Source organism: Protomyctophum parallelum (genome assembly GCF_964188405.1).
Source record: "Protomyctophum parallelum genome assembly, chromosome: 6".
NCBI classification, from domain to species: Eukaryota; Metazoa; Chordata; class Actinopteri; order Myctophiformes; family Myctophidae; genus Protomyctophum; species Protomyctophum parallelum.
Window position 1 is genome coordinate 36,601,338 of NC_139701.1, and position 26,571 is coordinate 36,627,908.

The 26,571-nt window shown below is 43.3% G+C and overlaps 1 protein-coding gene across 1 annotated transcript; it reads left to right on the forward strand.

Annotated features, from left to right (window-relative positions):
* The first annotated feature begins 1,143 nt into the window (after positions 1–1,143).
* Positions 1,144–10,371, forward strand: hapln4 (hyaluronan and proteoglycan link protein 4). Its single transcript, XM_083767046.1, has 7 exons — positions 1,144–1,693; positions 2,743–2,881; positions 3,865–4,054; positions 4,167–4,339; positions 5,167–5,282; positions 6,040–6,226; positions 9,061–10,371. The coding sequence occupies exons 1-7, from the start codon at positions 1,685–1,687 to the stop codon at positions 9,450–9,452; spliced, it is 1,206 nt and encodes a 401-aa protein (XP_083623172.1). The 5' UTR covers positions 1,144–1,684; the 3' UTR covers positions 9,453–10,371.
* Positions 10,372–26,571: the final 16,200 nt, after the last annotated feature.

The window sequence follows — 26,571 nt, forward strand, 5'->3', positions numbered from 1 at the left end:
GTGTGTGTGTGTGTGTGTGTGTGTGTGTGTGTGTGTGTGTGTGTGTGTGTGTGTGTGTGTGTGTGCGCACTGCACAGGTGGCGGAGATTAGCTGGACTGTTGACTCCGTGTTTGAGTGGTGCAACCACTCCAAAGAACAGCAATGTCCCCATGTCCAGTTGTCCACGTACCCGTCCGTCCATAGAGTACCAGTAGGGGCAAACATGGCACTATTGTGCTAGAAACAGAGAGAGAGAGATAGTGTTGCACTGTTAGAGAGAGAGAGATGTCTGCTCAATGCTAATTCCCCCACACAGATTTCTCGGTTTCGGACGCAGGGCGGCTCGCTGGAAACGGAGTTGCACCACTCAGTTCACACGGGTGTGATTTTCCTTAATGTTTTGACGATGGGTTCTCAGATTGGCTGATCACAGACAGACTGATCTGGACAGACGCTCGGACAGGGTTTTGATCGATTGATATTTGTATTTCACAGAATAGAATGGACCCTACATTTCAAACGAAAGCATAAGTCAATACAAAAACGGAAACAGCCTGCATGAAAAGCACAAGACTTGTTTGTTTAGAATGTTTACATCATCAGAGTCCATCATAACAATTAAAGGTGTATTCAGTGATTTCACTCAAAAAACCTTAGGTTTCGTTTTTGGCTGTGGGACCCAGCCTTTCGTCCAATCAGGATAGAGAGTCAAAAACGAAACCTAAGGTTTTTTGACCCCCAGGGGTTAACTGGGGACAGGGAGGAACTCCTTATATGGCCAGCACACTCTATAGTAGGGAGGATTATCACAACAAAACAAAAAAATAAGTGATATTTGAAATAAGTGAAATCACTGAATATACCTTTAAAGATACAAATATCTAGGCTACAGGGTGCAATTGCAAAATCACCCCAGTCCCCATGCCTTCGGCCGGCCGGGTGGAGTCTGGAGACAAAAATATGTAGCCTATGATATGAAGATGAAGAGCTGACCTCAAGTACGAAACGTAAATGCATGTGTGACGTCACTGTCTATATCCAAATAAGGGCCGCCGTAACAATTATAAACTTATTGAAGAAAATAATAACTGGAGGATGCGGGCATCGATCCCGCTACCTCTCGCATGCTAAGCGAGCGCTCTACCATTTGAGCTAATCCCCCAACGAAGGTGCACTGGCAGCGTGGCGCTATATAAAGACTACAAAAATAAGGAATCAGGTCACTTCGTCAGGATTCCAGACCAATCAATCTTCTTTTGAAGTATTTGTTGCTTTTACGTGATCGCGGTCCTACATATAGACCAGCTGAAAAGCAAGAATTGATTTAACTAAAGGGGACTGATGTGCAGTGTTGCTGAGCTGCTGCGCGGTCGGAATGATACGCCAGCACCAGCAGACAGTGAGTGACCTGTTAAAAACGACGTGTTTCTGATCAAACATACGCTCCGTGTGTGCGATCGATCACTTGTTCAATCGAAGCAACGTCATCATGACTCACTGACTACTGGGATCTACCAAGCCCGCTGTGATTCCCCTGCATTGCGAGGGATCTGTAATGGGACAAGAAAAAGCCCAAGTGAGAGGAGGAGGAGATGAGCTGAGGTCTGACTCTGCAGCAGCAGCATCACAGCGTCATTAACCTGTCTGGAAGAGAACGACGCACCGCGGCACAACTACTACATTCAGGCAACAACAATCCTTGTGATGAGAATGGTAAGTTGACTTGTGCGGTCGAATGGTTTGGCTCACGTGATATCTACGGCGCATTATGCAGTTTTTATACTGCGTTGAAAACTGTATGGAATCGAATGCACCAACCTTGAAAATATTAGGCAATGATAATAAGATTATGCAGCAGGATTGTTGTATGACTGTGGTATGTGAACACATGCAGTGTAGCCTATTAGGGTTGTTTTTGTTGTAATTGTGCGTTATGTTTGGTGGTCAAAATGGTCAACTATACACTACTGCATGTTTTTTTAGGCTAGCCTCTACGCAAACAATGACATGTCTACTAATCATAAACAATAATGTAAGCAAATTTGCCTCCAGAGTCCAGATTGTGCTGCCTCAGACTGTGACGTTATCTAGGCCTACACTATACTAGCCCACAAACAGTCAGTGTTGTGTCCTATATAGGAGGGTAGGCTAGGTGTGTGTGTGTGTGTGTGTGTGTGTGTGTGTAGACAGAGGCAGTTCTTTCTGTGGGGGGGTTCATGCAGCATTGCCAAATGCTGCTAAATTATAGGTCAAAACTCTCCCACACACACACTCATGCTTGGCGCACTTGCATGGTATAAAAATAATAATCCCCATCCATAACACACTGTCACTGTCCAGATATAAATGGGTAGCTGGCCAGGATTAGTGCCCTCAAATTTCACATTTACCTGTGTCTACTCTGTTCTAGTCAGTCTGGTTAATAACAACATACCCAGATGTGAAACTAGACCTACTGCAGGACCTTAAGACATAGTATAATAAGACAATAGTATAATAATATAATAGAGACAAACATTTATGATGATTGGTTATAGGCCGAATACATTATTTTAGGGCCAAATTGTGAGGTCCTGTCCAAAATTGTCATTCTTCATACAACACTGTCATTTTAACAATATAAGTAATCATTGAATAGCCTACATATTTGATATTTAATAATGAAGAAGAACCCCCTTATACTTAATTGATTCAATACCCACATTCGGTAACCAATAACCATATATGATTCACATCATTCTCTGATGTTTCCTTTTCTGCAGCACTCCCGGCAGCCTCTTCCACTGTCCTTCGGGGCAACATCCTTGACCTTCATGCTTATCACCCTGACCTTTGCCCTCTCAGTGACCTCCCTACCAGCTAACACAGAAAAGGGAAGGAGGAGAGTGGTGCACGTGCTCGGTAAAATCTCTTTTTTCCTCTTTCTTATAGATGGCAAACAGCAAGGATCGTTTCCTTAACCACTTAAACCCTACTTCCTTGACCATACCCTCAGGTATCAATACTAGGCCCACTAACTTATCCTATGCTACACCAAATCTCTACAAGCTCACAATGAGACATGTTGTGACACCTTGTAGATCTGCTATTTTTGCAGAATGTTAATTCCAGCATAGAGATGTTAGGGTTCATGTGTTTACCGTAATTTCTTTGTATTGTATTTATGTCACCATATAATACCATATAACTAGCATTTGTACAGTGGGTGGAGGTGGTGGTCTCCCTGCACTTCTATTGAGAAATGTAGACCCTGTGTTCAGATAGAAACTATAGGAACTTTACTGGTCGACAAGTGGTAGGCCTACTGCCTGAAGCTCAAATGCTCAAATCATGTAAGAAGGATTTCTTTAAACAGCCTTCGTGGTTAGTTAGTGCTTCTCAAAGTGGGGCCCAGGGCCCATCAGGGTTCATTTGGGGGGTCTGTAACTCTGAGAGTGTACAAATGGAACCATATGGATCTAAACAGTGAGCCAACCACAAACTGAAAACACATCGCACCCTGCTTGCGGTATCACTCACACACATCTGCACACACAAAGCAATTTGGTCTCTTCAGAGGGCAGGTTACAATTTCAGATGGGGAAACGTAATCCAGCAATGATTGGACTTCATTTGGGTTCTCTCCTATTGATTTAGCTACCGGCTAGACAGTGCTAATGTGACAAAACTAGATTAGACATCTTTATAGCTAATCCAATTTCAGGTATAACTTTGTGCTAGTATCAATTAAGATGTTACATAGAGATTCCAATCTGTCTTTGATCACAATTCACAAACAATTCAAACAGCAATTAATGCCATTGGCATGAACTCTCAAAACTCTCGTATACTGACGAATCACACAATTTTGTACTGTGTAACCACCTCCCTGTCCCTGTTTGAAGAGGATGATACAGGGGAGGTGATCGTGCAGACAGCCCCCGGTAAGGTTCTCACTCACCGAGGAGGCTCCATCACTTTGCCCTGCCGGTACCGCCATGAACCAGAGAACACAGATCCTGACCGCATCCGCATCAAGTGGACAAAGGTGACAGACTCTTTGCAGTTTGAGGACGTCTTTGTGGCACTAGGAAGGTAAAGATTCTATTTTAATTTGGCTTATTTTTCCTATACGATACAAAGTGAAAAGTTTAAATTTGCAGAATTTAAACAAACACGGTCAATAAGGTGATGCTGTGCTGTGCAGGCAGCAACGTGTATATGGAACGTACAAAGGACGTCTGTCTCTGGAGGAGGCGGGGCCAGGCGATGCCTCTGTGATCATCCACAACGTTACCCTAGAAGACTATGGACGCTATGAGTGTGAAATCACTAATGATATGGAGGATGACACGGGATTTGTCAATCTTGACCTGGAAGGTGAGGATTAGGTCACGATTACAGATTTAAATTGACCATTAATGTATTTTCTGGTATACATTTGGAACATATGAAAAATTGTATTTGCATTTATGCTTGTAATCAAAAATATGGAAAATTGCCTAGAGGGTCAACAGACGGCGGGCGGGCGGGCGGGCGCTGGGCGGTGGGGTGGACGTCACAAACATAACATGCAGACCTGCGAGGCGCACCAACACTCTGATCTGCATCAAACTCGGCACTAACACTGTTGTGTTCTGGGTTCAGCTGCCATCAGAATCACTCCCTGCAGTGTCACTAACACACATCTGCACACACTAAGCAATTTGGAAGGTTACAATTTCAGAGTTTTCAGGGAAACCATATCCATTTGGGTTCTCTCCCATTGATTTAGCTACCGCTAGATGGTTCATGTTTAGCCAAGTTATTGGCCAAAATGCAAAACAGCCTGGTGTAGCACCACTGTGGAGTGTCTTCCTTGACTGGGGTCCACTTATAATTCCTCCCATTATTCAAAATAGACTGACAAACGTTAGGTTAGTGTGAGGTTAGGGTTAGGTAATGGGACCGGTCAGACCAACGGGACGTCGGAATAATGGGCTGTCTGAATAATGACATGGCATCCCTTGACCTACTGGGAGAGTATGCAAAGTTTGATGCTGACGAGTGTGTGAGATTACCTCTGCGCGCGCGCACACACACACGCACACGCACACACACACACAATTGGCCGGGCGAATACATTGAGGACTGTTAAACATGATGTCAAATAAAAGGGTGTAGTTTTCCTTCTCCCACGTAATCAGCCTTTCTTTTTGCTCCTGCAGGAGTGGTGTTCCCTTACTACCCCCGCGTGGGGCGCTATAAGCTCAACTACCACGAGGCTGAAGAGGCCTGTAAACAGCAGGATGCCATCTTGGCCTCTCATTCCCAGTTACACAAGGTGAGTTAATGCTTAACCAAATTGTTAACATTTGGAGATAATGACAAAGTGAGATATGTTGAAGTGAGACTAGTATCAATACAAGATTGAGAAACCTATTTTCTGAAATCCATCTGCCGTGCTTGTAGTTAGGGTTAGGTTAGTGTTTGAGGTAGGTTGTCAATGACAGTCGGACCAATAGTATGTCTAAGCCCACAACATCATGGAAGACACCAGCCATCCCGCAAATACCCTGTTCAAACCACTCCCTTCCAAAAAACGCTACCAGAGCATCAAATCTCGCACCACCCGTCTCAGTAACAGTTTCTACCCCCAGGCAGTCAGGCTGCTGAACAGCTGACCTTGAACTGTATTGCACTGTTTTGTCACTTCACTTGCACTTTTTTCTGTTTTTTTCTCTTTTTCTTGCACTATGTTTGTTTATGTCCTGTGTATGTAAGACAGAGTGCTCTGAGCAAAATAATTTTCATTGTATTTATACTCTGTATCTATATCTATACACATGACAAATAAACCTGAACCTGAACTAAAGCCTGTAGACCTACCCGTATCAATACAAGAATAAGATTAAGATTATTTTCTGAAAACCATCTGTAAAACAACTAGTATCTGCTTGTAACATTCTCTAATATTTACTAATATGCCATAATCCTCAACCTAGCAGCTGTCTAACTGGCTGCTGCATTATTGGACCACTTGGACTTAGATGAATGGAGTTCTTTTGCCCCTTTCCATGTCCATATTAACCTTCCCACAGGCCTGGCTAGAAGGTCTGGACTGGTGTAATGCTGGCTGGCTGGAAGATGGCTCAGTCCAATACCCCATCTCACACCCCAGAGAGCAGTGTGGGCGCAAGGACTCCCCAGCTGGTGTACGGAACTATGGCTACAGGCACAAGGAGGACGAACGCTATGATGCCTTCTGTTTCACATCCAATGTCAATGGTGAGAGACATCAAGGACAGTGTGGGTGTGTGTGCGTGCGTACGTGCACTGTACTACCTTTCATGTGAAAAGATCTGAAACGAGCTATGTCCACAGAAAGTGTTTGATTGTTGCAGCTGAGCCCTTTGGATATCATGTTCTACACATGCTACACATGCACTGAATGAGATGCCTCTGCTCTAGCCCAAACATTTAGATTCTCGTAGAGGTTTTTTTTCGATTCTGACGAATCTCTCTACGAGAGTCTAAAAGATAACCCCGCCCCTAACGTCGAAAAGGAACGTTTGTGCCTCAAAATCACTCTTACCTTGTACAAATGCAAAATCTAAGCTGCTTTAAATGTTGCCCCACTTGTTTGTGATCTGTGCGCACCCATATTAAACACCGCACATGCTTATGTTTCATTAAAAAAGGTATTTTAATCCACTCTGTCTCGGAATCTGGCAGCCATCTTGGTTTTCTCTCCATTGTAGATGCGCAAGAGAACCCTGGCCACTAGGGGCGCGGGCAATGTTCTGTTGCGCATTTACAATGGAGGATTCCGAAACAGAGTGGATTAAAATACCTTTTTTATTGAAAAATAAGCATGTGCGGTGTTTAATATGGGTGTGCAACATTTAAAGCAGCTTTTAAAGCAAAATTTAAAGCAGCTTAGATTTTGCATTTGTACAAGGTAAGAGTGATTTTGAGGCACAAACGTTCCTTTTCGACGTTAGGGGCGGGGTTAACTTTTAGACTCTCGTAGAGAGATTCGTCAGAATCGAAAAAAACCTCTACGAGAATCTAAATGTTTGGGCTACCCCTGCTCAATCACTGTAGTTGTGTCTCTCCAAACCTCTGCATAATTAGGCAAGTGACATTGATGAGCGGCACTCATCGTCCAAAACAATTTTCTACTTGAGGCGCCCAGAGCACTCCGGCAAAAAACAAACAAAAAAACACTGGATGCTGAGAACTCTGAAATGCGATGAGAGGCGCAAGGAAGAAGTGCGCTCAAGCACATCTTTACCATAGAAATGCATGGCTGAAATGTGCTGGCAGAATCGCAGATGGAAAAAACACAGCTTTCTGTCGACACGGCCCCTAACACGGCCCCTAACTTTCAATGCTTCTATCAAATACTTGAATGAAGTTTCTCCCGAACACATATCCTGCCCCGCATTCAGCATTTCCAGCACAAAGTTTATGAGGGTGGAGGAGATGAGACAACAGTTGGGCATAAATGTTGCATTATGTATCATATATGTATCTATGGGAATATGATCTCTGAATGCCTTGATCTCCGTATGTGATGTAACAGGCCTTGGGCCATTGGATTTACATCAGGCGGTGTTGATTTTGCCCTGCTAGGAGAGCCACGATGTCCTCTGGGTGCAGAACTGCAGACCATAGCCTTTTATCTTACAGGCCTTTGATTTACATTGTATTCACACAACAGCTGCGAGTGTTTTATTCAGACATTCTACCTTAGCTAAAAGTGGAGAAAATAGGAGGCTGTCTAATTTAGTTTTTGGGGCAATGAAAATTACAGTAGCTGAAGTTCTGGGGGCTGTTCACTCTAAGGTAGTATACATTCACAAAGTCTCTGGACAGAATGATCCATTTGTTGCCGGGGAATTTCAAACATTCAATTTGGAAAAGAACAACATGATTTATAACTTCAAGCTTCTTGCGTGCTCTCCTAAAGCTAAACCATTTTTGTATTCCAAGACAAAGACGGAAAAACGATATTATTCCTTTTTGTACCACAAAACAACATTTTGTAAAGCAAATTAAACTGGAGAAGAGAAATAGCACCATTATGTTTTCTCTCTATCCTAAGAAAAAAGGTATTGTGCTAGAGACCCTATAAGTATACAAGCGTTCATACTTCCCTTGTGTGTTAATTATTGTGGACAGTCTGCTGTGCTTCCAGAGTGGACGTGATAGACACTATAGTTTGGTCCAGCTGGAAGATATTTACTGAATGGCCCCAGGGGAAATATGAGACAATATTCTGCTTCTCTAACAGCCACCAGTCACAAACAAGCAGAAATCAATAGTGGAGGAGCGGTGCAAGGCTGAGGCTGCAGGCACATTTTCATGATATCAATTTTTTTGGTAAAGACCAGGTGCTTTTTGTTCTTGGATAGTTTACTTTAGTCTTTGCCCATCTCTGGAGAAAGTATGCTGAAGTACAGTACAGTCCAGTTAAAACAAGAATGTCACACGTATCATTAACAGCCAGGTGAAACAGTCTCCGTTGTGCATCTGTCCCCCTTTTCTTTTTTTTTGTTTGTTTGTGGCCTTTTTATTTTATCTTTTTTATAGAGGGAGAGACGGTAGGCTGACAGGAAATGGGGAGAGAGATGGGGGGTGACATGCAGTAAAGGCCGTCGGGATCGGGAGTCGAACCCGCGGCACACTGCCAGACTTGGGCTACCGGCCAAGGTGCCTGGATCGCTGAGCCACAGCCCAGGCCCTGTCCCCCTTTTCTGTGGTGTTACAGACTCTGGGTTGAGACCAATAGAGTTATAATATATCTAGAGAGCGGATGAGGAGCGACAGGCCCGCCCCCGCTATTCACTTCAGTGGAAGTCTGGGGGCTTGGTTGAGACTTCCGCGCAGCATTTCAAAGTATGGGGTCAGACTCACATGCTACTTAGTACTACATAGTACTCTATCAGTGTCTCTCTTTCAGTTGCTCTCTCTCACTTGCCTTAATTGTCTTTCCTCACCCTGTCTTGCTGTACAACATACTTTCCTCTGTCAACTTTGTTTGTCATCTCAGAACCAATCTAAATAGATTTTTGTTCATAATCTCTCCATACCTTTCCCTAAACCCCTCTTCTCAGGCAAAGTGTACTTCCTGAAACGTTTCAAGAAGGTGAACTATGCAGAGGCTGTGAAGGCATGCGTTCGTGATGGTTCAGTGGTGGCCAAAGTAGGCCACCTGTATGCTGCCTGGAAGATACAACTTTTTGACCGCTGTGAAGCCGGCTGGTTGGAAGATGGCAGCATTCGCTATCCAATAGTCAACCCTCGCGCCCGCTGTGGAGGGCCCCAACCCGGCGTCCGACACCTGGGATTCCCCGATAAGAAGTTCAGACTCTATGGAGTTTACTGCTTCCGCAAGACCAAACAGGAGGCCGCAGGTGGTTTCCCAGCAACAAGGCCCCCCACAGAGATCTCCACAATGAGGAAGAGCAGCAACAGCATCCCCATGAATGCCACCAGTGTGATTTGACGGACGGGGAGCAGGAGGTGGAGAGAGTTTTAGATTTTACTGCATCAACTGTCGCCTAGCAGCCAGTCTCCATTCATCGCTTTTAAAATAAAATACTCACTGACAAGATGTGCTCATTTGCAGATTTGCCAGAGAGGAGAAGCGAGGCCTTGTGAAATTAATGGTGACGTCTGTATCGGGGTGATTTGCCTTTTGTCTCCATTCGGTCAATCATCTTAAGGAGTCAGTGAGTTCACAAAACCGGTGGTGGAAAATGGAAGATTGAACAGCAGCTGGATATTAGGCACAGTGCACATAAGATTATATAATGACTGTGATGTTTACAGTACATGTAGATGTCTACATGTAAGGTCTGTGCAGCTACATAATAAGTATGTATGTGCATATTTGAATTTGTGATTGTATGGCAAAGCTCTGATGTTCTACATGTTTTGACCATGCCGAGTTATGTTGCCTATACCTAGAAGCCATGTTTTGTTAACAGCCCTCTGGCACTGTGGCACAATGCAATGATCCTTTTTTTCATTCACTAAGACTTGGCAAACACAATATCATAGCTTTACAGGCTAAGTAACAAAAACAATACGCTGCACTTGCTCAGATATTTGCACATATTTATAGATAGTTATATTTTATGATAATTAGTATCCTAATAAAAGGTTTCATTTAAGGATAAGCAAGCATGTTCTAGTTTGAGAATTGTCGCTGGGGCTGAAATAGCAGAAATACTTAGCTGCAATTGCCGCTTTTTTACCTCATCTACTGAATTGCCTGTGCTGCCTTGGCCATCAGTTGCACTACACTGCTTGTATTGTCAAATAGAACAAGTACAATTAAATTAATGCATTGCTATGACCTATATTCCTGAATGTGTTGAGGGCTATAGAAAATGAATGAATGTTTATTGTAGAATAAATAAAGTCTCGAGATTATTTGTTGATTTAATCGATGTGGGATACTGTCCTTTTCCTGTAATTAGTGTTTTGTTGTATCTGATCTCCCAAGTGTATTTGCACATGAGTAGAACTGTTGAGCAGGGCACAGCCACCAGTGGGCGAATTCTGGTTCTGCAGCAACAGTGGCAGAATTGACCATGGTCATCACTCGTCATCATAGCAACTGGCATGATCATGTAATCAGCCAAGTCGAGGCAAAACCTTCAACATGAAATAATCATTCTATTCTGTAAGTGATTACATTGATGATTTTATTTGCATTGAATCAGATACCTTGAACAGTTTGATTTCAATACGTCCTCTCTGGCGGGGGGGGGGGGGGGGGGGAGTGTCAGTGGGGAGTGTTGGCTGATGAATGAATATCAACATCCTAATACATCCTAATACAGGGGGGTCGAATTATGACAGGCAATTCCTGCTGTCCAAATATGACCCCCCTGTCAAAAAACACTTTGTTTGAAATAGACACTCATGCTTTCTAAGGTGTGATTTGGGATCCTAAGGATGAATACAAAATGAATATCAACATCTTAAAACCAGTGGGGAGTGTTGGCTGATGAATGAATATCAACATCCTAATACAGTACATCCTAATACTGGGATGTATTTGAATTATGACAGGCAATTCCTGCTGTCAAAATATGACCCCCCCCCCCCAGCCAAGTTCAGTAACATTTTAATGACTGGAAATATGTAAACAAATGCAAAATCTAAAAATAATATAGGCCTATATTGTATACATATTAACGGGAAAATAGTTAATGTTTATGTTATGATATGGCTGAAGCTGTGAATAGACATATTGATGCTGGTATGGTCCTTTAACAAAAGAACAGCAAACCTAGAGTCTCTACTTTGGGGGTGAAGGGTGAACATTCGACAAAAGATTGGCTATTTATGACAAAGATTTTTGACTAAGGGAAAAGGGAGGATATACAGATACATAGCCCTGGGGGACCCCAGTCAACTAAGTACAGTTTAATTAAGTGGTTAAGAAACAAGCAGAACAATCTCCACAGTTTCTATCTTGCATCAGTCTGCCTCATTATGACGTACAGTGACATTCATGTAACATTAGTTCTGCATGGGAAATGACTTCTGTTATTATGCCAAGCTCTGCAATCTATAATGTTTTATGCATTCTCTCGAGCCCTCCGTGTAATTCAACTATAGGATGCTTATGGTGCTGCACATGATACATTACAGTGCTTTGGTTAGCTGAGATGAGTAATTTGCCAAATTGTGAGGACGTTTTCCCCCAAAGACGTTTTAAGCAGGCGATGGCGTCAAGTTAATTGATAGTGCTAACTGTTAACAAATCTAATAGAGTACTGTGTCTATGAATGAGACTGGCCCTATCGTGTGCTACTCACTTAAGGCTCCCATCTGTTACACGGTCGTTTCTTCAGCTGGCTGACAACCGGAGGCACTGAGGCAGTCACACTCACTGATCCAAGGTATTAAGTATATTGTGCTGGTTTTACGGGACTGTTTTGACCATCCCAGATTGGGTTTAAATTTTATATTGAGAGGTTAAAAAGCTACAGGCCATAACCGTATGTTTTATGTTTTATTGTTGCAATCAATCGCTCAAAGCAAATGGCCCGTTGCAATTGCAAAGATGTTTGAACTACAAAGATGGCTGTGCATATATAGTGTCCAATCTGCTTCAATTAGCTGAGGTGTATTGACACCTCACTCCTTTTCTCTTCGCAGATGAGTAAGCCTGGGACCAAGGCTACCTCAGTCCTATAGACCAGAGGTCAAAACTTAGGTAGGCTATAGGGATAACATTACTATAGTACAACATGCGCCATTTATCCTATTTAGACCTGAGGCCGATTCTAAAAACGCCTCTTAAAACCTAACCTAAGGTTTTCTGAAAATCTTCAAATTCTTAATTTAAAAAACAAAAAGATGATGTTGCTATATGAGACACAGAGACAAAGGTGTATGTGACACAAAGGGTGTGTGTGTGTGTGTGTGTGTGTGTGTGTGTGTGTGTGTGTGTGTGTGTGTGTGTGTGTGTGTGTGTGTGAACTTTGTGAAGGGGAAGACGGCGTCAGCAGGAACACCAGAGTGCAGTGAAGGACAGCAGAGAGGCTGGAGGGAGAGGAAGTCAGAGAATGAGGAAAGAAAGCCTGTGAAGGAGAGATAGTTGGAGGAAACAGGGATGGGAGTGGGAATGAAGAAGGGGAGTGAGATAAGAGATAGTTGGAGGGAACAGGGATGGGAGTGGGAATGAAGAAGGGGAGTGAGATAAGAGATAGTTGGAGGGAACAGGGATGGGAGTGGGAATGAAGATGGGGAGTGAGATAAGAGTATGAAGCGAGCCGAGAAGTTGAAAAGAGAGACGAATGCAATGCAGGGTGTCGGGGACGTGCAGCGCACTGCAGGCATGGTCAAGGCCGCCAGAACCATCCCTTGGAAGGCAGAAAATAGCTGGTGAAATCCATTGTTAATAATGGGGGAGTGGGGGAATTGAGTTTCTGCTGCAGAGGTATGCATGGACCTATAGCTCTAATAACGCATCAGAGCTATGGACCAGAGCTAGCATGGACCATGGTCCATTGGTCAAAATCCCACAGCACCTCCAAATACAATAGGCCGCTGTCTATATAAATTTTAACCACATGAACCCTGTGTCCTTATTCTGGGCATGTATGTCATAATTACCGCCTACAACAGGGGTCGGCAACCCAAGATGTTGAAAGAGCCATTTTCGACCAAAAATAAATTCAAAATCTATCTGGAGCCGCAAAGAAAATTACGCATTATAATGCAGCTTGCCAAGCTTTATTATCTCCGAAACGAAACTAGCAGAATTTAGCATGCTTTCCCTGGAAATGTCTTTCAACGTTACTTTTTTTGTTGTTTGATAGCTTCTCATAAACATACAGGCAGTCAATCTGCATTGGCTGTGAAGGCAAAAGCCTCTGTCCACAAACCGTTAAATCCTCTGTTTTTCGTCGGCTATCTTTATTTCTCTCCCTGTAGAAGCCATAGCGTAGCAGGCAGCAGCCTCACACACCCACCGGTTTGTTTATAATAGACACCTGGCTGGCACGGCACTGAGTGTGTCGCATGCTATGACGCAAATTTTAGTTTAGTTAAGTTTTCCAATTTTGTAAAAATGTGTAGAATAAATATTAAGAATGCTTGTCACGTTTGGCCTCCTACAGAAACCATAAATGAAAAATAATTTATTGCTACTTTTAATGCTACAGGGAGCCACTAGGGGTGTGCTCTAGAGCCGGCTCTAGAGCCGCCTGTTGCAGACCCCTGGCCTACAAGCTCACAATGCTTTGAATCTCACAAGTAACACTTAAATACTCAGACTTATTTTGAATTAATCTGAACCACTTTTTTCAATTATTTTGAAGTATATGGTTTAAGTGGTTACTCATTTACAGACATTGGTCTGAAATACTGAAGAGAACAGAGTACCACTGACTTTTATTAACACAAAAAATGCTGGAAACGTATCCATACGCTTTATTAATATCGAACGCCGTACGCGCGAAGCGTATGTATACGTTTTATACGTTTTTTTATTGCTTACTGTACATCAACGTCCTATGCTCCAGGACACCGAGGAAAATAACAGCGATCGTCTCCAGGAAGCTCCAATATGTGATCCGGGAGTAAAAAGCCCCTCCCTCCTGAAAAGAGGTCTGTCTGTGGCGAAGACGCTCCCTCCTCCAATGCCTCCATTACACGTATGGGTCTGCACGGCAACGGCATAGACCAACGCAGATGTCAGGGCATCTAAAATGGAGTTACCCATCTAGTAGTAGTCTAGTGTCTGTGAATACACTCGATTCCCCCTCCCCTCCTGTTTCTACATGGTTTCTCCCGAGGAATCTTTGTGGGGGGAGTCTGAGTCTCTTCTGCCCGGATCGCATTGCAGTTTGAGTTCCCTGGCCCCAGGCCACACTGCGCCTTGTAATCGCCTTGCACCGCTCTCTCATTCTCGGAAAAAGATATAACGCAGTCGTGTCGATTTGCCCTCTGCCAGTATATAAACCAAGAATAATCTTCAACGATCGCCATTTCATAACGTTTTCAACACGCACACGGCACACGCCATGATCAACTAACTGCCTGGCTACGTCTTCAGTCTTCACCAGCCATCGCTATCCGTTGTGTGGATCGCCATCGCGTCTTCACTTTGTTTGTTTGGGCAAGAAGCACGATCAGCGATGGAAAAGAGCTTTATATCCACGGCAGATAAGTAATGACGTATTATCGAAGGACCGCCATGATCAACTTACTGCCTACGTCTTCGTCAGCCAATGCAGCCATCATCGCTATCCGTTGTGTGATTGTGGATGTAGGCTATATCCACGGTATCGAGAGAGACGCCCGGCTGTGATATAGGTCTTATCACTGCAATTATAATGAATAAAAAGGCTACAATCACACAACGGATAGCGATGGCTGCATTGGCTGGTGACAACGTAGCCTCGGTCCCAGGCAGTTAGTTGATCATGGCGGTCCCTCGATAATACGTCATTACTTATCTGCCGTGGATAAAACTCTTTTCCATCGCTGATCTCTGCTTCTTTGCCCAAACAAAGTGAAGATAGCGTTGTCCAACAAAGCAGCCAGTTATTTGATCATCTCTCTCTCCTGTGCTTCTTTCCTCAAACATGTCCAGACATGTCAACCTCAACCACTAAACTCACCGATCCAGTAACGCATCTCACCGTTATACTATCGTTCTGAAGGCAGATATAAAAATAAACATAAATAAATTATTGTCATATACATACTACACACTGAATGAAAGCCCTAATTGTCTACTTTTAGGAGGAAAACAAATACATAATATTGATCCCATGTACAGTTTGTCAGTAGGATATTGAATGCAGTTGTTCAGGTCCAACTATTATTCACAAAATAAGGCCTATAGCGACATGTACATATTATATACCGTATGAAACAGAAGACCCTCTGCTTTCATAAGAAAAAAACTAATACTGTAATAATAATAAAAATCACACCCCTGTGAAGTGAGCATTTCCTCATGAAGTTATCATAGCGAGTTATAAAGGTTTAAAGTCACAGAGATTGACAGGCAGATATAAACATAAATAAATTATTATCATATACATACTACACACTGAATGAAAGCCCTGAATGTCTACTTTTAGGAGGAAAACAAATATACAAATATATACAAATATAGTTTGTCAGTAATTGGCTATTGAATGCAGCTTGCGCCCACCAGAGAGGATTTCAGAAAATGCATGGACCAGAAGAACTATTATTCACAAAATAAGGCCTATAGCGAAATGTACATACTATATACCGTATGAAACAGAAGACTCTCTGCTTTCATAAGAAAAATACTTCTACTGTAATAATAATGAAAATCACACCCCTGTGAAGTGAGCAGTGCAATGTTGCGCAACATTGCACTGCTCACTTCACAGGGGTGTGATTTTCATTATTATTACAGTAGAAGTATTTTTCTTATGAAAGCAGAGAGTCTTCTGTTTCATACGGTATATAGTATGTACATTTCGCTATAGGCCTTATTTTGTGAATAATAGTTCTTCTGGTCCATGCATTTTCTGAAATCCTCTCTGGTGGGCGCAAGCTGCATTCAATAGCCAATTACTGACAAACTATACATGGGACCATGTGTATTTGTTTTCCTCCTAAAAGTAGACATTCAGGGCTTTCATTCAGTGTGTAGTATGTATATGATATTATTTGTGTTCATTTTTATATCTGTCTGTCAATGTCTGTCAACTTCAACCTTCCATATCTCTGCTGTTTTTTCAAGCGAGCAGCGTGCCTTCAAAAGCAGGTTTTAGAAAAAGGTCAATATCTCCAGAATGGAAGATGGTAGAATCATAATTTTTTTTTTAAATTGAAGTGGACATGTTTGGCCTACTTTTTATTTATGCGATGTGATTCTCGCTATAAGAGGCCCCTCGCTGTGGGCCCCTAAAAAGTTCAAAAGTCCAATGTTAATCGCTTAGCACCAGCAAGCCTGAGCAAATAGAAAACTCTAGCATACAATGTGTTAAGATGCTCCTGGCATCAAAATGTTACTGTATCTACTGTATCAAGATTATTTAGTCCTTACATAGTCCCTGCGTTAGTTGCGTCGCTATTGTAGGCTTATGTCGGTCTATAATGTGCATAATGTGCAATCAACTATTCGTCCACTACATCAGCGGTCCCCAAAGTGGGGTCCGCGGACCCCTAGGGGTACACGACGCATAGCCAGGGTTTTTTTTTTTTTTTTTTTTGGGGGGGGGGCTAGTGAATCATGGTGTGTGTGATATGAAATGTCCAGTACCTCCCCAGTGCCTCCCCAAGTGCCACCCCAGTGTCTGCCCTGCAGTGTCTGCCCAGTGCCTCCCCAGTGTCCGCCTGAGTCCCTCCCCAGTGCCTCCCCAGTGCCCAGCCGAGTGCCTCCCCAGTGTCCCCCTGAGTGCCTCCCCAGTGTCCCCCTGAGTGCCTCCCCATGCTCCCCAGTGTCTCCCCAGTGTCCCCTCAGTGCCTTCCCAGTGTCTCCCCAGTGTCCCCTCAGTGCCTTCCCAGTGCCTCCCCAGTGTCCCATCAGTGCCTCCCCAGTGTCTCCCCAGTGCCTCCCCAGTGCCTGCCCAGTGTCCCCCCCAGTGTCTCCAATAGCAATACAAGAGCAATAATACAAATTAATCTTAATTTATTAATCTTATTAATTAATTATTTAATCAAATTAATTAATTAATCAAAATGTTCGACGCAAGAAGGCCCCCCTGCGGCCTGCGCCCAGCACCATGCCAAAGCTTTTTCCTGCAGGAAACACTGCTTGTGGTTGTAAATATATTGTTATCTGTGTTGCGAGGATGAGGGGGTACCTGGAAAAATATCTACCCCAAAAGGGGTACCTGGTCCAAAAAAGTTTGGGAACCCCTGCACTAGATGGTAGCTAGCTATGACAGATTGGATTGTTATAAGTTGAGATGTAGTTATAACTGTAGTGTGTCTTACACTATATCATCATAGGATTAGGAGACGATAAATTATACACAAGTATCAGAGCTTGTATGTTGTACACACTCCGCGTCTGATAATCACCAGGGCTGGACTGGGTCGAAAATTCATCCCTGACATTTGGCCCAAAAACATATTAAAGCTATGTTCATTCGGCAGCCCACTGGACATAACGTCAAGTGGCCAGTCCAGGCCTGATAATCACCGTCTTAAGTTTGCAAAGCTGGGCTTCGAACGATGATGTCATGTTGTCCTGTTTAACTTTCAATACAGATCGTGTTTACGTTTACAAAGGTGCTGGCGGAAGTGTCATCCTCTTCCAGAAACAGAAAGAGGGGGTTGAGTAGTAGCCTGGCTAATAAGCTAGAGCGAATCAGCCGTTGGCAAAAAAACATTGCCTGCCGGACACGACAGTGTGATTTGAGTCTGGCTTATTAGCCAGGCTAGTCGAGTAGAAGAGGAAAAGCCTTCTTGCTCTCTGCTGCCAAAGGACGCCAGGGGTACTTTTGCTCTGCTTGCGTCGAGGAATGCTGCTTGTGTAGCCCCCAGCCAACACCCAGCCCACAACAGCCCTGCCAATCAGGCTCAACCCTATTAGTTTCAATCCGCATCCAATTTGCCACAAACACTGTTCAGGGGTCTGCCATGACAATAGTCACTCACACCAAGGCTGTTGACAAACTGTAGGTATGCCCAGCTGTGGTTGCAACAATTATGCTGCCTGTGTCATGACATCACAGATCTCTTTGATCTAATATGTCATATGATCATTATCATGCCTTGCATGCATGCACAAGAGGTCATTAGTCAGATTCTGCCATATTTACCCCATACAGGGTGGTGGGTCCAAGGCACAGTGTGGAGCCTGTCTTAGAAGTGGGAGAAATCTAAAAATAACTACAGCAGCCAAATAAAGTCGTCTCGCCTTCATCCACCCACTTGCCTTCCAGCCATCCCATGCTGCTTTGATTCCAAGATGTGAAAATCCGGTTGTGGAGTGATGCTTGGTAAACTGCTTAATGAAGCCAGAATTCCAGATAATCTGTTGTACTAGTCACACAAAATGGTAAATGGTAAATGGTGCATTTATATAGCGCCTTTATCCAAAGCGCTTTACAGAGATTGTGCATTACATTCACCCATTCACACACAAATTCATACACCGATGGCAGCGGAAACCATGCAAGGCACCAACTAGCACATCGGGAGCAATTAGGGGTTCAGTGTCTTGCTCAAGGACACTTCGACAGTAACTCTGGGGGAGCCCGGGTTCGAACTGGCAACCTTACGGTTACCATCCAGGCACTCTACCCCTGAGCCACCGCCGCCCCGCCCACACAACAAAACATTGCACTGTGTAGCTACGGTGCCAGTAGCAGAAGTGAGTGATTGAGTGTATGAAGGACCATGAAGGCTCAAGGTGTTGTTTTGCCATCTTCTTCGGTCCAGAGTACATACAGTACACACACAGCTTTAAAATAAACTATGCTCTTCCATCTGCTCTAACATCATTAAAATGGGTGTGAATGCAGATTCAGGGGGATAAGGAAGATAAATGTGCTGAAGATATAAATACAAAAACATATCAGGATAAGCAACTAATGTGTATACACGAGCAGCACGTGTGTGCGAGAGAGTCAGAGAGAGAAAGATTAGGGAATTAAAGAGGAAAATTATCAAAGAGGATGCAATGTTGTTGAAGTGAAGGTAGGCTACACAGTAAAAAATAATCAGTAAGATGCCCTGAGGGCGAGGTCGCTGAAACAACAGGTCTGGAAATTCCCATAGAGGAAGGACAGGTGGGGAAGAATCAACATATGCAATGCTCCATATATGGAGATCTAAGGGTTTGAGGTCAGATGTAGAGTTGCTGGCCGGCTCCATATATGCAGATCTAAATGTCCAGTGATCCAGTCTTCTCCATGTACAGTATATGGCTATCCAAGGTTTGATGAGGTCACAGTGATCTTTATATAATTACAGCCATATATGGAGCAGGTCATGAGGCGTGACGGACTAACGAACGAACGGACTGACAGGTTTTCATAGTAATCTGCGACCTACAGTCGCAATCATATTTAATTATGGGGATGTCCCGATCAGGTTTTTTTGCTACCGATCTGATTCTGATACGGATTTTTCCCGATCCGATATTTATATTTTATAGAACACCTTTATGCCATATTGTACAATATAGTACAATATCCCAAATCAGAGACAATATCCAGTCTAATATCATGATATGGATATAATATTGATACTAGGGATGTCCCGAACACGTTTTTTGGCTCCCGATCCGATTCCGATCATTTGAAAATGACGTGATCAGCCCCGATTTCCGATCACCCGATCCGATCGGGACAACCCTTACTTCTTTCAATTTCTGAATCAAATGGACGCTAGAAATTTTACTGTGAAGAAACTGACAGGTCTAAGAGCAAAGCAGCTTATGCTAAACCCCTTGTTGCTTTTGGCATAATCTTTCTGAACTTTGGCAGAGTCATTAGGTTTCAGGAGATAACGCAGGGTGGTGTTAAAGATCCCCATTGATTGGCCAAGGTTGCCAGATGAGCTTGCCACTGAATGAAGAACATGGTATTAAGCAGACAGCTTTTCATGTCTCTAATTTATCCACTGATCTCCACGCCGACGTTTATCTTAAGTATCGTAATCAGGCGGGCAATGGACAATCAATAGCTTTCTCACAGCTCATTGTGAGGAAAAGTCTTGATGAAAGATTGTGTGCTAAGCATGGAATACTGTAAATTAGCCTAAAAAAAGTTGTAATAACTTATAAGCACACACACACACACACACACACACACACACACACACACACACACACACACACACACACACACACACACACACACACACACACACACACACACACACACACACACACACACACACACACACACACACACACACACACACACGTTGTCTAAGTGTAATTATGTACATAACAATTTGAAAGGCTTTATTCCGTGGGCTTGATTCATAACATCTATGTTGGCACAGTGGCTGTAACAAATCCATCACTGCTCCAGGCAGAATTACATTTACAGAAGAGGGCTGAAGGTCATTCTCAAGAACATGGCATTTAAGAGACTTAATGAACATTGTCCCTAAACTCCCAAAGCCTGGGAAAACATTACTCAGCTAGCAAGCAACAAGGAAGAGAATGTAAGGCAGGAGAAACAACAACTTGTGAAGTTGTGTATGATCGAGTGTCAACACAATAACACAGTCAGACAGTGTGCTGTCTCAGTAGGCTATTCTGGTAGAATAATGTGACTGAGTGAGACTGTTGGTTGGGGCAGGGAGGAGGAGGACAGTGTGTGCATGCACTACAGAGTAAAGGCCATTGTCTGTCTGGCAGAGGAAGCTCAGGTTAACTGAAGGGCGGAAGGTCAGTGCACTGACAACAGAAGGTGTATTCACCAACGACTCACTGCCAAACACAATCTCTTATTTATTTGATCCCTTGCTTTGCTCCCTTCTTCCCCTCTCGATTTATCACTTCTGCATCCCTCCCTATCTACCCCCCACCCCCCCTATCTATTTATTCTGTAGCAGTGTGGAAGAGATTTTCCTTGGCTGACCTACTCTTTTAGATTGACACTGAGCAGCAAGTAGAGCAGAGCAAATGCCTCAGTACCATAGAAAAAACGTCTTCAAAATAGCTTAGCTGATATCTCTGCAGCAAACAAAATTTCATTTTACTTAATTAGACATTGGGCCCATGACCCCACATTTGTTGGTCAATATTTGTATTGAATTTTCAAGCATTCGCACATTTCGAACAGTTCAAGCATCCAAAGAACATATTTACATTACCCATCCGTAAAATACAACCACATGAACCCAAATACATAGACCAGAATAGAGAATACACAATACAGAACACACGCACATGTATTCTCACTCACACACTCACACACACGTTTTGAAGTGTTTCAAGAGCACAGACTTAGGTTGCTGCTTGGCTCAGCTCTACTAGGGGGGAAATATTCTAGGCCAGCCTTTTTATTTTATATCCCAGGGTTTAAACTGGACTATCCCAAAATGTACACTGGGATATAAAACTAAAACAGGCCAGCACACTCTAATCCTGCATGGGTACAATTTGGCCAGGGGTATATTTGGGCGTGTAAGTGTTACACCTAGCCCTCCAAGCAGAACCCAATGGTACTGAAGTTTCTGACATTTTTGACGACACAGACCATGGGGTCCTGTTGCAGCAGTATCCTGCCACCTGGTACGCGGACATAATAAAACATAAACACTGTGTTTACGGCCTGTCTGCGCTCTTTGACGACTTTTTTTCGTGTGAGGGCTTCTGAATCTGTGAACTATAAGTACCTATACATGCCGCTGCGAATATCTCCTGTGGCGCGGAAGCCGTTAAGTATTTTTAATCTACCGCCTATCTGGCTAGCTAGTGGCACTATAGCTATGACAGAGCAGATCAGAGGCAGGGACGTAGCCGCACAAGCCAACCACACACCGGGAGGCGGTACAATAAACGGTAAACAAACAAGAAGAAATAAAGCGACCAAATCGGTCAAACAAAGTAAAAATACTTAAAACAGCTTCCGCGCCACAGGAGATATTCGCAGCGGTTTGTATAGGTACATATAGTTCACGATTTCAGAAGCCCTCAAAGGAAAACAGGCCGTCAAACGGCGCAGATACGATGTTAGTGAGCATATTTATGTCCGCGTTCCAAAATTCCCATACGAAAATATAAATATGAACAGTGACCCTACACAAAGCGACATCAAAATTTCAGAAAAGCTTTATGGAGGGTTCCGAGAGGGGCTACACCTGTCCCTGCATCCAAGGTTTTAAAATGACTCAGGGGTACCAATGTGGTCAATTTTAATGTAGTTTGCAATTGCAGGTCATTCCATGTATTAGGGCCACAGAAGCCAAAAGATCTATACCAAGTTCAGAGTTAACTTTTGGTACCTTGAATTTGGGGAAATGACTTGATCTGGTGTTGTAGAAAAGTCCTATCTGATTGTATTAAACAACGTCAAACTCACCAACATTGCAGCTGTACAAAAAGCTTGAATTATCCTCTTTCAATCTGTAAAGTTTGTGTTTCATAAGAATCCACCGTAGAAATGTTATGAGCTACTTCCTGTAAAGAAATTCCTTCCAGGTGATTTTTTCCCCTTAGTGTCAGAGTTTGGGAGTGCTCGTTGGAAATCACTCAACAGCCCTGCGTATCACCTGTTTTAAATTTGCACATAATGCAGGAGGTTGCTTTACTAAAAACGAGTGCTTCCAAACTCCAATACTTTCTATGTCTGTCTATGGGAAGTTTCACCTAGTTAGCACCTTGCTGGCCATTATATCTTGAGCTGGCTTGCGACATTAATGTGTGTTGTCATGTGAGACCTAAAGTTAGTAGCTTAATTTATCCAACAACTGGAGTGAAAAGTTAACCACCACATTAACAAACAAAAAATAGTTTATTTAAATGTAGAGTTGTGAACATACAGGTCTTGTACCATCCACCAGCTCAGTGGTTAGAGTGTCTGCCCTGAGACTGGGAGCTCGGGGTTCAATCCCCGGCCGGGTCATACCAAATACTCTAAAGATGGGACCCAATGCCTCCCTGCTTGACACTCAGCATCAAGGGTTGGATTGGGGGGAAGTCCCTGCGACATACTAGCGCCATGTCCAGGGGGTGTACTTGTACATCAAGCTGCCTCACGCAGCACGCTACAGAAACAGGAGATAGGCTCCTGCCCTATGGGCCTCATGGCTCGGCAAGGCTACTTACTACCATCCACCAGGGGGTACTGCAGCACCCTCTGCTTGAATGATGGACCATGGCCTCTACCATCTCTTAGCCCAGAATGTCTCTGATGTTACATTGCAAGTAGCCTACCTCACAATACAGAGCCTAGATCGATGCCATCGGCTCCGGGTGAGCTGCGCGACATGCGTGGCATAAATGCTCTGTGCTCCGTTTGTACTCACCCAATAAATAATTCCAAAGACTTGGAGTCAGATCCTCTAGTTTCACATCCATGTGAAAGTTCTGGCAGAAAATGTTTGTTTAGTCAAATATCTCCACTTTTTCACGAGCTGCACACGGACACCATTCTGTCCGGGCGAGGGGGCCCGGAATTCCAGCTGGACTTCATTTATCAAAACCTTCTCTGATCATCACACACGTCATCACCAATTGACGAGGGAAACAAATGTATGGGGCACACAATTGGCAGGTGGTGATTAATGCACCCACCGAGCACATTTATGCCACACATGGAGCAGATACGGGTGTTCTATGGCTGTGTATTAGGAATATATGAAATATATGTATGATCACAGATATTCTAGGCCTAGGGCTACTACCATCTGGCACATAGAACTATAAGGCCCAGTAGGCCAGCAGGGAGCAGGCTGGGACAGCTTTTTACGCAGCAAAAGCAGACAGGCTTATGAACAACAGACCTGTTATTGCTATGAAGACAGACCGTGAAAGCGAAAACAAACTATACGTTTTACACTCCAACTCATTTTGCATGGTCTGCATGTGCCACGCATCGAGGCTCCAAAATAGCTGGATTCATCACAGCCTTTGACAAGTTTATTTCATGAGCTATATGAAGTATAGTCTCCTGTTCCAGGTCAGTTTCTCATAGCTTCATTTGATTGGCCCAGCAGGCAGAAGGGTGAAATCAGCCGCCAACGGCTTCTGCCAGAAATTGGGGAAGGGATGGAGGGCGAGGCTTCCCTACCGAGCAGGGTTTTGTGTGTTTGTATCACGGAATGTGGTGATTTGATTGGCTGATGTATGATGATGTATGATAATAAGACTGCCCCTCACTTCACACAAGTGTGATTTTTATTTACGAGATGGGCATCATATTCTACAACAGCCTAAAAACCCATTCTGAATGGCTTGTTAGTCAATAGACTTGCAATCCACACCTCCTGGGTTTGAATCCATATTTTTGTGTCAACCGCAAACAACAAACAACAACCGTGTGATGTCCGATATTAATTCATACATCAGAAATGCATTAATCAGATGGTATTTCTGTCAGAAAGGCAGTTACCAGACTGGTAATTAGTGTCACACCTGTGGCTTCCACGTCTGCCAGATATAGTTGGTACACTTGGCGGCTGATTTCACCCGCGTGCACTCAGCAGCAAGTGTGAACCGAACCAGAAACATATGACAGTGTTGTATGTTTCCAGGTCTAAATAAACCAACCAGAGATGGAAACAAAAAACAGCTCCAATCAAAGGTTTTTAATGATCATTGTCTTGTAAAGAATATAATACAAGGACAGGACTGGAATTCATAATAACATACATCAATAAATACGCATAAATACTTGAGGACCAGATTCACACAGCTTCGCAATGTCTAGGCTAACTCAGATAGTATCTGAGTTCATAGTCCAGGTGAAGGAGCAAAAGTAGCAAATTGACATAATGTGTACCGTTTCTTTGAAGCATAGGCCTCCTATTTTGTGATGCTTCAGTATAAAATATATATATGTGTGTGTGTGTGTGTGTGTGTGTGTGTGTGTGTGTGTGTGTGTGTGTGCGTGCGCTGAGGATGAATGAGAGAGAGAGAGAGAGAGAGAGAGAGAGATGGAGAGAGAAAGGACAAGATGAGTTTTGGATGTATTGAGGCTGTATGAATATGGTCCAGTGAGCCGAAACAACAAACACAACCAGAGTTTAAAAGGCTAACAAAAAAACAAAACAAAATATACAGTATTTACATCACAAAGAGGAGAGGAGAAAGAGGAACGTTTGTCGCTAGAGTGTCGGTCTTTGTCATTTTTCATCGACTCAGTATAACTTTTCTCCAATCATCCATTCATTCGTGGATACAGTATTCAACCATCCCAGGCCCAGCAGAGTTAAACTCACTGTTTTCTTGGTAGAAACAAAATGTCAACTCAATATCACATAGAAGTGTAACGATATGCAATCTCTCATCACCAGGGGTTTACAGTACATGAGGTGCATGGCAATGAGAAACGTGAGCCTATTATTGCCAGGAAATGATTCAGTAGTACAGGGGTTTTCAACCAGTGGTTCCCAGCTGAATAACAGAGAGTTGGTAACCAAATGGACCCTTATAGATCTCTAACTCTTGAGAGTTACATTATTGTTAAACATCTGCATTACTTAATTTACAAGAAGTCTACACAATTAAAGAATGGCGCAATAATGTTATTTTGATCAACGTTTGTCAACAGCATTGAATTGTGGACAAAATATTTGACGTTCTGGGTCTAAATGGAAGCTAAATGTCATCAAATGGTGGTCCATGGCTCAAATGCTGAATAAATAATGGGCCTTGATGTGAAAAGGGTTGAAAACCACTGCAGTACATGAGCAAATGAAAGCAATTCTGCAAAGGTCTCTATGCACGTGACATGTGAGTAAAACGCATATAATTACATTTACTGATTTGCATCAACCCAAACAGAAATAAAGAAATCATTGTCAACACTAAAGGTTCAGACAGTGTGTGTATGCAGAGGATGACAGATGCTGCCGCACATGTGGTCATTCAGCAGATATTAATTATCCATTCATGCTGTTGTACCTTCAATGTCATCGACAGAGTTAATAGGAACCCAAGACAGATAGCCTAATCATGTAATCAATAGACTCTTTGTGTGGTGCTAAGAACAGATCCAACAGCCTCGAGCTCCATTCTTATCAGTTTGTCATTGCCAAAAGGTTAAAATTATGTCAGACACACACGCATGCACATACATCCAGTCGTTTAAACATTGTTTATTTTACTATTGTCTGAATACTTACAATGCATGTATATCAAATCCAAATGAGTTCTCCCTTGTCAGCATTTACTTATACTGACCATAATGAACACAGACATTCACAATGTTATTAGCAATACAACGATGCAATCATATTATCCAACTCACGTCTAATTCTGGCTAAGCTCAAAAGACTCACGCATGCAGCGTGTGTGGTGCAAATGGCTTGGTGGCATATTAGGACGGGTGGCTTAGCTTGAGCCTGAGGAGATACCAGGCTCTATTGGCTGTGTGAGTGACGATGCTCCATGGTTTTCCCAATGGCCGACTGCTCCCCTGCAGGCACAAGACTCTGTTCCACTCTGTGTTGAGCCAAGAGACAGCTGGAAGCAA

Excerpts from the sequence above, each read along its gene's own strand:
- hapln4 (XM_083767046.1), top strand. Across the intron at positions 5,283-6,039 it reads CTCATTCCCAGTTACACAAG|GCCTGGCTAGAAGGTCTGGA; the intron begins GTGAGTTAATGC and ends ACCTTCCCACAG. Across the intron at positions 6,227-9,060 it reads TTTCACATCCAATGTCAATG|GCAAAGTGTACTTCCTGAAA; the intron begins GTGAGAGACATC and ends CCCTCTTCTCAG.